This window comes from Callospermophilus lateralis, chromosome 20 (assembly GCF_048772815.1).
Source record: "Callospermophilus lateralis isolate mCalLat2 chromosome 20, mCalLat2.hap1, whole genome shotgun sequence".
Taxonomy (NCBI): domain Eukaryota; kingdom Metazoa; phylum Chordata; class Mammalia; order Rodentia; family Sciuridae; genus Callospermophilus; species Callospermophilus lateralis.
Window position 1 is genome coordinate 6,147,478 of NC_135324.1, and position 12,764 is coordinate 6,160,241.

Genomic DNA, 12,764 nt, shown 5'->3' on the forward strand with positions numbered 1-12,764 from the left:
GGAGGCAGCGAATGCCCATGTGCACTTCTGAAGATTAAATAGGTCAGCAGATGAGGGGAGGGGGATGGCCTGGGTTAGGAGCCATGAGACAAGACTGAGGCCAGACAGGAATGGGGCCTGTGGCTTGGCAGCGGAGTGGGATCAACATGATGAGACTGGGAGGGAGGCAGGGGGAGGCTTTGGGACAACCTCAGAGAGGCCACTGTGAGCCCAGGAGCTGGACAGCTGAGAAGGGCACAGGGAGCCAGGAGGGGCTGTGGACAGGGCAGGGACGCTGTCAGACCACCCTGCAGGATTAGCTCCCGGCCCCACGCTGATGGGATCCCCACCTCAGGTCCTTCCCTGTCCACCTCGTTCCTAGTGTCCTCCTGCAGCCTTCAGTGCCAACAGGAGACAGAGAGCGTGGCCGGCATTCCCCCTCCACCTCGGCCCACTGGGTCGGCTTCTTGGCTGGCAGAACTCGCTACCTGTGCTGCGGCCTCAAGGGAGGCTGGGAACTGAGGTCTGTTGTCATCAGCTCTCAGGGAGGGAGACGGGCCCTGCGGAGCTGGAAAACCTTACAGAAAAGTGCAGGGTTGACCACACTCCCCAGGCTCTGTCACCTCAGGCTCTGTCACCTCAGGCTCTGTCACCTCAGGCTCTGTCACCAGATCTGGACCAGCCGCTGCTCTCAGGGCACCAGCAAGAACCCCATGTCCCAGGACTGCTGGCGAGGCTCGAAGGGGACAGACCTTCTCTGTCTGCCCCGGCCCACCTCCCGCAGAGGGCTGGCTCCACCCCAGACTGCGTCCTGTCTCACCGAGCAGGTCCAGGCAGAGCCTAAGGTGCTGTTGCTGCCCAGGGGACCATGCCGTCCCACCCCTGGCTGCACAGCAGAATCCCAGGGAGCTCTGCAGCCCCCAAGGCTGGGGCGTGGCGGAGTCGGAACCTCTGAGTTAAGGCCCAGCCAGAAACATTTTTCTGAAGCTCCCTGGTGACACCAATGTGCAACCATGTTAGGAGACAGGGCCTTGAAGGTGGCTCTGTCAGGACAGCATAGTAACAGCCACTGACATTAACCAAGTCCTCACGGGGCGGGCGCCTTGCTAAGCACACGAGAGGCACTAGGTCCTTTAACTCTGAGGTAGACGCTGTTGTCACTGGAAGGTCACACATGAGGAAGCAGGGCGGAGTGGAAGTCACCTGCCCACAGGCACGGAGCTGCCCACTGGAGCTTCAAGTCTCCTGATGCATCTCACCATTGTATCTTAAACCACCAAGAAATCCCAAGTCCCAGCTGTGGTGCATTTGAAATCTGCTCGCTCTGCCTGGCCTCTGACAGGGGACAGGACACGTGGACAGCCCTGGGCCACACACCTCCACCTGGCCACGCTCCTGAGCTTGCACTTGTGCGCCTACAACCCCTTGCACACACTAAGTCACACACCTGCCTTCTGGGTGCCCTTCAGCTGAACCCTGTCTCTGCTTCATAAATGCAGGTAGCAGGGCCAGGAAGCCACAGGGAAAACACTCATCTTTGGTTTCACCTGAAATTTCCCAAGCACCCCAGAGTAGCAGGGACTAGGCTGGTGTGAACCAAGGTTTCCGGTCAGCTTGATCAGGTGGGGTCCCTGTCGGTGTGTGTTGGGAGCAGGTGGAGATGACCCCTGACTGGATCAGGCTGGAGCAGGGCAGGTGGACCACGAGGCTCCGACAGAGCCTCAGGGTCCACATCTGCACAGTGGGGTGACCACGACAGCAGAACGTTACAGTGCACAGAGCCTTGGTTCTGTTTGCTCTTCAAGTGAAGCAACCCAAGCCCCCCCCCCAGAAAGGGTGAGCCATCTCCTTAAGGTCACACAGCGAGGAAAGATAGATTCAAACAAGGTCTCAGGACCTACAGAGAGGTGTGATATGTCAGGGGTGGCAATCTCAGATAGGGTGGTGAGCTAATAGGTGGCAATTCAGATGGCAATACCAGAAACACACAGTCCAGGCCCACAGTGCAGAGGTGGTAACGTGGTAGTTAGTTGCAGTGGTGGCAACTAGTAAGAACTGCATCCAGAAATCATGAAGGCCAGCATGTGCCAGGCACGGTTGACACACATCGTGTCTCCGGTGCCACCAATCTGCCTCACAGACAAGGTGCAGTCAGTTCCCTCTGCACCCAAGAGAACTGGAGCTGACATGCACTGTCCCCTCCTCTGCCCCCCAGCGCTCCTTACTGGAGCAGAGGTGGGGCTGGTGTTCCTATCAGAGAGGTGTCAGTCACCGGTTCCAGCTCCCTTAGGTAGGGACACGTGACTCCCTGAGCCAAACGTGAGGACTTCTATTTAGAAGTGCTTGAAATTCTCATGTTGGTGAAAATTCCCCGTTTTTATAAAAAACACTGGGCCAACCAAAAAACCCCTCTGACAGCCTGGGAGAGCTGTAGGCAGCCATCACAGCAAATAATTCTGTACAACCGAAACCCCCACTCTGGGAGCTGCGGCCCTTCTTCTCTCGCATAAATAACAGGACACCCAAATTCTGGCCCCAGTAAAAGCATCTGGACAACAGCTGAAATTTATTTTTTCCATGAAGGCACAAACGGTGTTCCCACCGTTTACCCAGAGTATTCACATCCATTCCTCTGACAGCGGCCCACCACAGCGTAAGGGTTACTTCCTCCCATTTTATTGATGAGAAAACTGAGTCTCCAAGGGTGTTTATCTTTCCTTGCCATGTGACCTTAAGTAGATGGCTCACCCTTTCTGGGGGGGGCCTTGGGTGGCTTCACTCACCAGTCAGTGGTAGAATCAAGACTCAAACTCAACTCCCCGCCCTGTGCTCTGTAATTGTATAGAGAGAAAATTCAGTCAGACCACAGTAGTGCACGCCTAGAATCCCAGCAACTTGGGAGGCCAGGGCAGGAGGATCACAAGTTCAAGGCCAGCCTCAGCAACTTACTGAGGCCCTATCTCAAAATTTGAAAAAAAAAAAAAAATAGAAAGGTCTGGGAATGAATCTCAGTAAGTGAAGAGCCGCTGGGTTCAACCCCCAGTACCACCAAATAAAAATAAATAAAAAGAAATTTCTTACTTGAATACCCACACCCCATGCAGCCTCTGTCCTGTGCATTTTTTTTTCCTGAATTTTTAGACCCTTGCTGGTGTGTCCAACAACATTGGACACACTATATTAATTTTGAATATGCTAAGTGGTGAGATGCTCCACCATCTAAATTGAATCTCTAACACCACTCATCCCTCACCCCAGTCTCTGTTGTGTCTGCTCCCCAAAATAGGCATGTCAGTATTTAGCAGGAAGGTGGGGAGACTGAGAGTCCTGGGAAGGACACGGAGGGTGGGCTGGACCAGGTCAGCGTCCCACCTGTAGGTTCTCAAAGCCACTGTCTTTGCTTGCAAGGTTCCAGAGTCACCCACCCTCACCCTGCTTCTAGACCATCCCTTCAGGTCCCATGTGGGGAAACTGAGGCCCACAGAGAGGAAGTGGCTGGCTTCTCTGCAGTCCCAAGGCCCTTCTGCTGTCCTCGCCTCACCTTGAGTTCCCCTCTCCCATGGAAACCCTGTCTGTGCGAGCCATCTTTCCTCGGGAGGGCTGGGCTCACCACACGTACAGCCCCAAACGAGTCAGTAGTAAATACAATACGCTCCCCTGGGGCCAGACCCAGCTCTGCGGCCCTTACGTGGAATGTGGAGACGGCAGCTGCACCCGAACCCTGGGAAGTGGGCCCTGCTGTTGCCTGTGTTTTACAGATGAGGAAACTGAGGACCGAGGGGCAAAATCACTTACTCAAAGTAACTCCAACCTGGGATTTGAACACAGGATATCCAAACCCACCTGAGTTCTTGGGGCTTGGCATCCCCAGCTCCAACGTGGCCCAGGAGTGAGATGCCAGGAACCTACCATGAGCCACCTCGGAGACCCTGTGAGCCTAACCACTTGAGGTTGTATATTCTGGGGAATTTGTGAAGACTTCCTGTTAGTTACAACCATGGGAATGACCCAGGAGGCCCCCAGAAGCCTGTGGGGAACAGGACAGGGCCTGGTGTTAGGGGGATGCTGCCCAGAAAAGAGGAGGAAGGGAGAGAGAAGTTTCTCTGCCCTGGCCCCTCCCTCCCAGCCTTCCCCCTCTTCCGACCCACAGCCTTGGGGGGTCTCAGACTGGCAACCTCGGGCAGAATCCCACCCATAGATTTGTGGTATTTGGCTCTGAAATATTTTCACTGGGGAGATGTTCTGTCAAGTTCCACCTGTCCTCCTTCTCCTAGGTTGGAAGATCTGATTTCACTGGGTACATATTCCCCCACAGGAGCCCTTAGAAACATCTGCCCCTTCAGAAGGGTCAGTGTTCCCTTTGCCCCAGTCCCCACCACTCCCCACTGTCTGCCACCTCTCACTCCCCAAACCTGCCCAGCACCTACGGCTATTCGAATTTGGAGTCCCCTCCCTGTCTGCTGTCCCAGGACCCCGGATCGCAGGACCTAGTGTGTGGGTCCCCAGCAGGACAGACCTCCCAGAGCTGTGGCCTGACTTTCGGAACCGAGAGCATGACCAACCAACCATTCACACTCCAGACTCCAGCGCATCTGAACCGAGAGCCTCACAAGATTCAGAGACTCTGCCCGTCAGGGGGGTGGGGAGAGAAGTTGAGCAGCCCCCCACCAACCCATCTTTTTCTGATCTAAACCCTTTATTTGCACCAGACCTCACCAAGAGCCCCTAAAGGTAAAAACAGAGCCCAGCAGGACCGCTTCAGGGCCTGCGAACCTTGGGACTCTCCCAACATAGTGAACTCCCCCGTTAGCAAGATGAGGAAACTGAGGCTCAGAGAAGGGAAGTCAGTGGCCTGAGGCACAGCACACTGCCACACCAGGCTAGTGTTGGCCACCGTGGCCCCTCCATCAGAGGTCCACCACCCTCCCAAGCTTCCCTCCCCCATCAAAACACACCCAGAGAGGGACCTGGAGCTCTTACACCATGGTGACCAGAACTATGATGGCTTCTCCCCTCTGGGTATCTAAAGGAATCAGAGCTTTTAGTGGAAAGTACAAAGCCCAAGGAAGTTCAGGCGCTGGCCGTGGGCGCAATCGGACACGTGGAGGGAGATTCCTGCAGCTTCTGGAATCTCTGCTTCAAATACAGGTGTCACCCCTGATGGGCACCGCAGCAGGGGACCGTGGAGACGTCTCCACATGCTTTGAGCAGGCAAGGCTGGCCTTTTGCACAGCCCAAGAGTAGCCCCAGGCAGCAGCTTGGTGTCTGGGAAGCCTCAGGCCCCCATCCATAAAATGGGCGCACCTGGGCTGTGGCTTCCCTCGTTCTCTCGGCACAGCAGGACGAGAGCTGTCCAGAGCGTCCATGCTGCAGGCGAGGCTGGTGCAGGGCCTTCTGGGAACGTGCAGGCCTCCCCTGGGGTCTCAGCCCCCTGGCTCTCGGGCCCCCAATGGAGGACTCACTGTAGCTCAGAGGAGTCACCCAGAGGAGGCTCTGCACCTGGAATTCCAGACACGGAACATGCCGGTTGCCTTGTACCCCTGAACCCCAGGCTGCCAGACTCCCAGTTCCCTGAGCTCCTGTGTCCGTGAGCCACAGGGGTGTCCCATGCACACCTCTCCCCAGTGCCCAGCACCAAGCTGGCCACAGCAGGGGCTCCAGACACAGGGACCGAGCTCGGGGTAGCGGCACATTCCTGTAACTCCAGCAGCTCAGGAGGCTGAGGCAGGAGGATTGCAAGTTCAAGGCCAGACTCAGCCATTTAACGAGGCCCTAAGCAACTTAGGCAGACCCTGTCTCAAAAGAAAAAAATAAAAAGGGCTGGCAGTGTGGCTCAGTGGTTAAGCACCCCTGGTGCCAGAAAGAGACACAGACTGAGTGAATGGATGGATGAATGAGCCAATGAACGACAGACTTAGAGTCCTAGCGCCATGTCATATATTTGTCCACTAAGTTCCCCTGAATACAACTGAGCACTCCAGCCCCCCTGGGCTTCCTCCAGTTCTCCCTTCTCAGTAGTGGGATGCAGGCCTGAGGTCCAGTGAGGGGTCTGTGCCCCTCCCTGTCCCCATCCAGCTGTCATCAAGCCACAGGGGAGATGTGGCTGAGCATGCCCAGCTGAAAGAGCCATTTGCGCTACGTTCTCCACCATTACCTCCAGTGCCAGGCTCTGAGAAATAGGCATCAGACCAGTCTTTGCCCCCAAAACCAACTGGCCCAGCAAACCCATAAGCCCTGCTGTGATCAGGGCCGGGGAGAGGTAAGGGCAGTGGCCACTGTCCACCTGGGGTGGAGGGGAGGCTGCTCAGAGAGGCTGAGGACACGGCACCCGGTGTAGATGGCAGGACAGGATGTCCCTGGCCCACAGGAACAAAGGCAGGAGCAGTGAGACAGCACAGCTGTCACAGAGAGACAAAACGACACAGCAACATGCGAAGGGCTGACCTCTGTGGGGGGCCAGCAGACTGAGGGCACGGGAAGCCCTTCCCCGCCAGGGATTTGCCTGCCCTGGTGGGGTGAGGCTCAGTGGTGACCGCTAGGGCCACAGACATAGATCAGAAGTTACCAGAAGATAATGAGATGCTTCCCACGATTGCTGAGCAAGAAGGAGGTGGGGTGGGGCTCTTGAGGCTGGAGGAACTATCTGGAAATGAAGAACTAGTGAGTTGGCAGTGAACCTGGCTGCGCCATCCATCCAGCCCTTGCATGACGAGGCCGACATCTGGCTGCCCCTGGCTGCCCTGGTCCAGCCCAGCTGAGTATCTCCCACCCACCAGACGTGGCTTCCAGCACCTTCCATATGTGGCCCCGGGAAGTCACCTCCTGTCTTGCTCTTGGCCCTGTCCTGGACTGCATGGATCATCTTATGCAGTTCTCATGGCTCTTCTTGACCCTTGTTCACCTTGGCGATGGTGCAGAGGCACCCCACACAGCCTCCTGTTCCCACTCTAGTACAGCCTTCCATAACCACAGGAGGTACCCGGTCCTTCCTGGAAACAGAGGCCCGTGGGAGATGCTCTGCCCAGCTGGGGGCTGATGTCGGTGCTCTGAGCACATTTAGGGCAGGCAAGACAGAGCCCTGGTGTTCGCAGGACCATTCAGCCCACTGCCCGGTGTCTCTGGCATTTGACAGGAGCCACCAAGAGCCCGAAGCACACAGAAGTGCTGGGCCCCTGGGTCGGGTGCCGAGAACTTTCCTGCCGGCTCCACCCCCACTCCGCCCCACAGTTCCTGGGGACACAGATGCGTCCCTCCAGGGTACCCCTGCCCACCTCTCTGCACTCTGTCCACAGGTTTACCAGGCACCGCCCCAGACCTGGAAAAGAGGAAGCAGATTTTTGGGCAAAACTTTATACCTCCAAAGAAGCCAAAAACCTTCCTGCAGCTCGTGTGGGAAGCCCTGCAGGATGTGACGCTCATCATCCTGGAAATTGCGGCCATCATCTCCCTGGGACTGTCCTTCTACCACCCGCCTGGCGAGAGCAATGAAGGTAGGTCGGGGCCTCAGACCCCCTGATCCCTCCCTGCATGGAGCATGCACTCCTGGCCACAGTGCCCACACCGCAGGGCACCCAGGGCCCACGACCACCACTGCTCCCAGATGAGGAAACCGAGGCCTCACACACACCGAATGAGCAGCAGTTTAAAGCCCTCAGAACCCAGTCTTCCTTTGTGTGAAATGCAAGGATCAGACCAACAGTAATCGCAATCACCATGAGCACTTATTAGGCACTTACAGTGTGCCGAGCCCTGAGCTGAGTTGTCTTCCAGATACCCCGTGAGCAAGGGGCCATCACTGTGCCCATCAGAAAGACAAGGAAACCAAGGCACAGAGAAGTGGGTTAACTTGCTCGAGGTTACCCAGTATCTGTTTTACGTAGCTAGAACAGAATGTCACAGGCGAGGTCATTTCTAAAGAAAAGAAATTGACTTCTCACGTTTCTGGAGGCTAGATGTCCAATTCTGTCTGGTGAGGACCTTCCTGCTACATCCTAATGTGGCCGGAGGGGACCCAATAGTGAGGCAGAACAAGCTGCCAGCTCGGGTCTCTTCTCTTAAGCCACTAATGCCATCATGGAAGCCCCACCCTCATGACCTTCATCACCTCCCAAAAGCCTCACCTCCAGGTCCCATTGACACACGAATGTGAGGATTAAGTTCCCAAAGCAAGGGCCTGGGAGACCTTCCAGACCACAGCACCCAGCTAAAAGGAGTCCTCGGGTTTGCTGTAGAGTTTGTTAAGACACCAGGGCCAGGTCCCTCCTGAGACAGTCACATGCTGTTCATGAAGTTGAGGGCTGCAGATGGGGTGACGGTGAGCCCGACATCCATCCAGGCTGCTCTGCACGGGCTCCCCGCACTCACCGCTGGGGACAAAGCCTGAACCGCCTGCCCTGTGCACTCCTGACACGCTGACTTGATGATGCTTCAGCCCTGTTCATGGATCCCTCGGGGATCCCTGCCCTTGGGGCACACCAACATCTGAGGGGCTCTCCAGCTGGGTTTCTTCCCAGAACCCCCCAAGTCACTGGCTCACCTAGGAGGTGACTCCTTGCACCTCACCTCCTGCAGCAGGGGTTGGCACACTGTGCTGCTCAGGCCAAGGCTGGGCGGCCCTGTCCTTGTATGATTCTCGATGATTCTCATTACTCTTCCACCTGCCTGCGGAGGCCTTCACTTGGCGGGGACAGGGGCTGACCTAAAGTACCTCCTGTGGGGCCTTTTCCACCTCTGTCCAGAAAGAGTGGGATAGGAAGTTTTGAAATCTTTCTCTCTCTCATTTTTTCTCTCTGTCAGTCTCTCTCCCCTTTCCACCCTTGTCTTGATACCTCTCTGTCTCTCTCTGTCTCTCTCTCTCTCTTTCACCCTGTCTCCAACACACCTTTTGGGTGTGGAAATAAAATGAAGTGATTAAAAGCATAACCTCTGGCCAGGTGTGGTGCTGCATACCTGTAATCTCAGCAATCCCAGCTGCTCAGGAGGCTGAGACAGGAGGATCACAAGTTAGAAGACAGCCTCAGCAACTTAGTGAGACCCTGTCTCAAAATAAAATTCAAAAAGGGCTACGGATATAGCTCAGTGGTAGAGCACCCCTGGGTTCAATTCCCAGTACTGCCCCCCCACCAACCAAAAAAAAAAAAAAAAAACAGTCTCTTAAGCCTCTTTAATGGGTTAAATCACTCCATTGCTTCCCAGCTTATGCAAGCCACATACCCTCTCTGATCCTCTGTTTCCTCATCTGCAAAACAGGACAAGGGATCCTCTCTCAAAGGGTTACTGTGCAGAGGTAAGAACGGGTCTCGTGGTGGGTGCTGGACCTGCCACTTCCAGGGATGTGGCTGCCCTGGTCCTCCTTCTCAGATCTTCGTCTCTGATCACTTCCTTTGTGCCCTGTGTGAAATGCCACTTGGTCCCTCTGCCCCTCTCCCTTTCCGTGGCCCTGTCCCAAAGGACCGGCTGACTCCATGCCCGCTCCCCTGCATGGTGGCCAAGGCTTCAAACCTTCCCTGAAATACATTTCCTTAAATAGGAAAAAAACACACACAATTACCATATTGCAAAAGCCGTCCAAGCTCACTATAGGAAAAGTCTAAAATGTAGGTAAGCACAAAGCAGAAAAATGAAACCACCTGTAACCCTGCCACCCAGAGAGAACCCTCTGTGACCTAGAGGCAGGCAGGTAGCTAGACACACTCCGTGGATACGTGGGATTATGTAAGATACATTGCTTTGTTGTTTGATCACTTTATAATGTGCTTTTTTTTTTCAATCAGTAAGACCTTGCAAACACTTTCTTTTGTTATAATTATGATGATGCATCTTCTGACAAATGTGTTGTGTACATGGATCATCCTACAGTCACTGCTTCCGGCAAGCAAAAAAAAAAAAAATGCTAGTAGTATGTAAGAAATGATCATAATGGGCCTCATTTTCTCCAATGAAAGATGTAGTCTCTGAGGTCCCTTGAACATGTGCCACTCTGCTCCTTCCCAAACCTAAGTTGCTCAAGAAACCAGATAACCAGATGTATTAGACCAACTACCTCAATCCTACACAAAATAATAAAATAATAAATAATAATAAAATAATAACTACCTCAATCCTACACAAAATAATAACAAATGAATTGTTTCCCCACATGAACTTTTTCCATAATGGATATAAAGACATAAGAGGGACACATCTCACAGAAAGCCAACAGGAAAAGAATGGAAGCAAATAAGCCAGCTACAGTTGCTACCATGATTGAGATCTACTGTTTGACATGAGCTTCCCAGCAGCAAGGGAAGCAAGGGAATTCAGATGATTTGCATAGCTCAATTTGTCCACAAGGAGGAAGATGACATTTTTCCTGACAATGAATTCTGGGATGCACTTTCCCATAGGACGTTATCAGAGATGCATGATGGGCAGCCTTCTCTGCAGAAATGTCAAAGCAAACATAAAGAAGATTAAATATAGCTACTTGAATAAGCCTCAAACAAAACCTAAGGATACAACACAAACACATAGTGATAATCAGACTTGTGGCATTTTTATAGCTGCCACTACTTGGGAGCTGTGGTGGTGGAAGTCCATTTCTCACCCTCAGTCCTCACAGCAGCCCTGTGGGTAGGTCCTATTATTACCCAGCAAACCAAGGCCCTGGGATGCTAAGACTGGCTAAACCACACAGCGAGGAAGCAGCAGTACCATGACTCAGACGGAGGCGTTCTGGCTCCTCGCTCTTGTCCCTTGGCTGCGTTTCCTCAAAGAGGGACAGGACTGAGTCACTGCCACCCAGACAGATGGCCTTGTGTGACCCAATGGTGTGCAGGCCTAGAGCTCAGAGAGCAGGTGTTGGCAGGAGGAGGGGAGCATGGATGGGGCATCTAGTGTGCTCCAGGGCAGCTGCCCCTCAGCTCCAGGGCTGGCCGCCATCGCATGCATCTCAGGGGGGCAGACCTGAGGCCCCTGGAGGGGCGGACCTGCCTGAGGCCCTGAGGTGGAGGCAGCAGGGCGAGATTTCACACCTCTTCCCTTTCTGCCTCTGGGCCCTGACGCAGGCCACACTCTGGGTCCAAAGCAGCTGCAGGTGCCTCAGCCCCACAGGGTGGTCCTTCTCCTGAGAGCCCAGGCTCTGGCCTTGGTTTCTCTCAACAGCAGCTGCCAACTGCCAGGAGGCACCAGAGTCGGGTGGGAGCCTGGGCTCAGGGCCCAGTCCTGCATGTCCAATGCAAGATCACAGGCCAGCATGCCGACGCCCGGCCTCAGTGTTTACAGCTGTAAAATGGGGTAGAAGCTACCCTGAGGAACCCTTGTGAGGACTAGAGGGAATGCAGGACCCTGGAGCATGACCTGGAGAGCCCGAGCAGAGCCAGCACTCGGGACCCGGACTTGCCGCCCCCCGTGGGTAGATGGAGGCGCATCCTGTGCAGCACCCAACTCAGGGGTCCTCTGGGGCACAGCAGAGAGGGGCACTGGGAGCAGGTTAGACCACAATTTCCACATCCCCATGCCTGGCACTGGTGCCTGCCGCACTGTGGTATGGCTCCTGGGGACGCCCACTGGAGCCAGAGAGGAGCCTCTGCTTCTCCTGCAGACCTGAATGGAGCCCTGCAGGGAGAGGGAGGGAGGGAGGGAGGAAGGGCGGGAGGAGGCAGCGGGCAGTTTCTTTATACCATGCCCCCGGGAAAGCTGGACGGCACCCATCAGCTTCTCCCAAGTCCCCAGTGTGCACCTGGCGCCGTCACCCGCCACCATCTTCCATGCTGAGCGCTGAAGCACACAGCCCTCAGCTCTGATGGTAACCAGGGACGTGGTATCCCCAGCCGCCACCTCTGGGTAGGTGAGAGAGGAGGGGATACTTGCCTGGAATGGTTCCCAGAATTGGGGACAGTGGCCCCAAGCCAGGCCTCGGGCTTCCCTGGGTGGGGACGGTCTCAAAGGGCCAGAAAGGAAAGGTACACACTTCTGGGATCATTTCCAAGAAAAGGTTTTGGGCAGGCAGAGGGATGCGACACCCGGGCAGCCCTGGGGTCTGGCTGTTCCCCACCAACTACACGCCCACCCGAGGAAAGAGGCCTGTTCTCAGCAGATGGAAAACGTGGAGCAATGTCCAGGCACAGTGAGTCCCCAGCAAGTGACTCTCCCTGTGCCGCCTCACTTTCCATGTCTGTAGAATGGGGCAGGTGACCCCTGCCCAGCACAGTGACCGTGCAGAATGCGATTAGTGTGTGCAGGGAGTGGAGCGTGGCATCTGGCCCATAGTCAGGGGTCAGTCGAGATTTGTTCACTGACCTGTGCCCTTGTCCAGTAGTGACATCGTTACTCTGTGGACATTGCCTAGTTTGACAATGTTCAACTCCAGGGCACTCAGGGCTCTTATCCTTTCTTCCCAAAACCATGGAAGATGAACTAGGTCAGCTGGATGGGAATGAGCTGTCTGGAAGGATCCCCAATTTAGGATTTGAAGACCTGGGATTGAGGGCTGGCTCTATGGCTTCCGCTGTGTAAAGCAATCACAGCCACCAGCAAGAAAGCAAATCAGAAGGGCTGTGCACACTGTGGACACTCCACAGCCTGTGATTCCCTCACCCACATCACTTTGTACCTGAAGGCACAGTCTCCAAATCCTGTCCCCAGCCCAGTCCAAGGGACCCAGGGGAGACTCCACAGGACCTGCCCACCTGCCTCGCCTCTCCTCTCTCTTCTCACCCGATTTGCACCAGAGCACAGGGGTCGCTTCCAGGGTCCTGCAGCTCCTGAGTGGCTGAAGGCCCACCTCAGGGATCTACTTTCTGGCT

The 12,764-nt window shown here is 55.0% G+C and overlaps 1 protein-coding gene across 6 annotated transcripts in view; it reads left to right on the forward strand.

Moving 5' to 3' along the window:
• The window catches only part of Atp2b2 (ATPase plasma membrane Ca2+ transporting 2), a 133,377-nt gene that overhangs the window by 44,733 nt on the left and 75,880 nt on the right, over positions 1–12,764 (forward strand). For all 6 annotated transcript variants that reach the window (XR_013089505.1, XM_076841205.1, XM_076841201.1 and 3 more), the window contains exon 3: positions 7,272–7,469. Coding sequence is in view for 5 of the 6 variants with exons in the window: in XM_076841205.1 (XP_076697320.1) it covers positions 7,272–7,469 (198 nt within the window). In the remaining variant the exon portion in view is untranslated. The remainder of the gene's footprint in view (positions 1–7,271; positions 7,470–12,764) is intronic.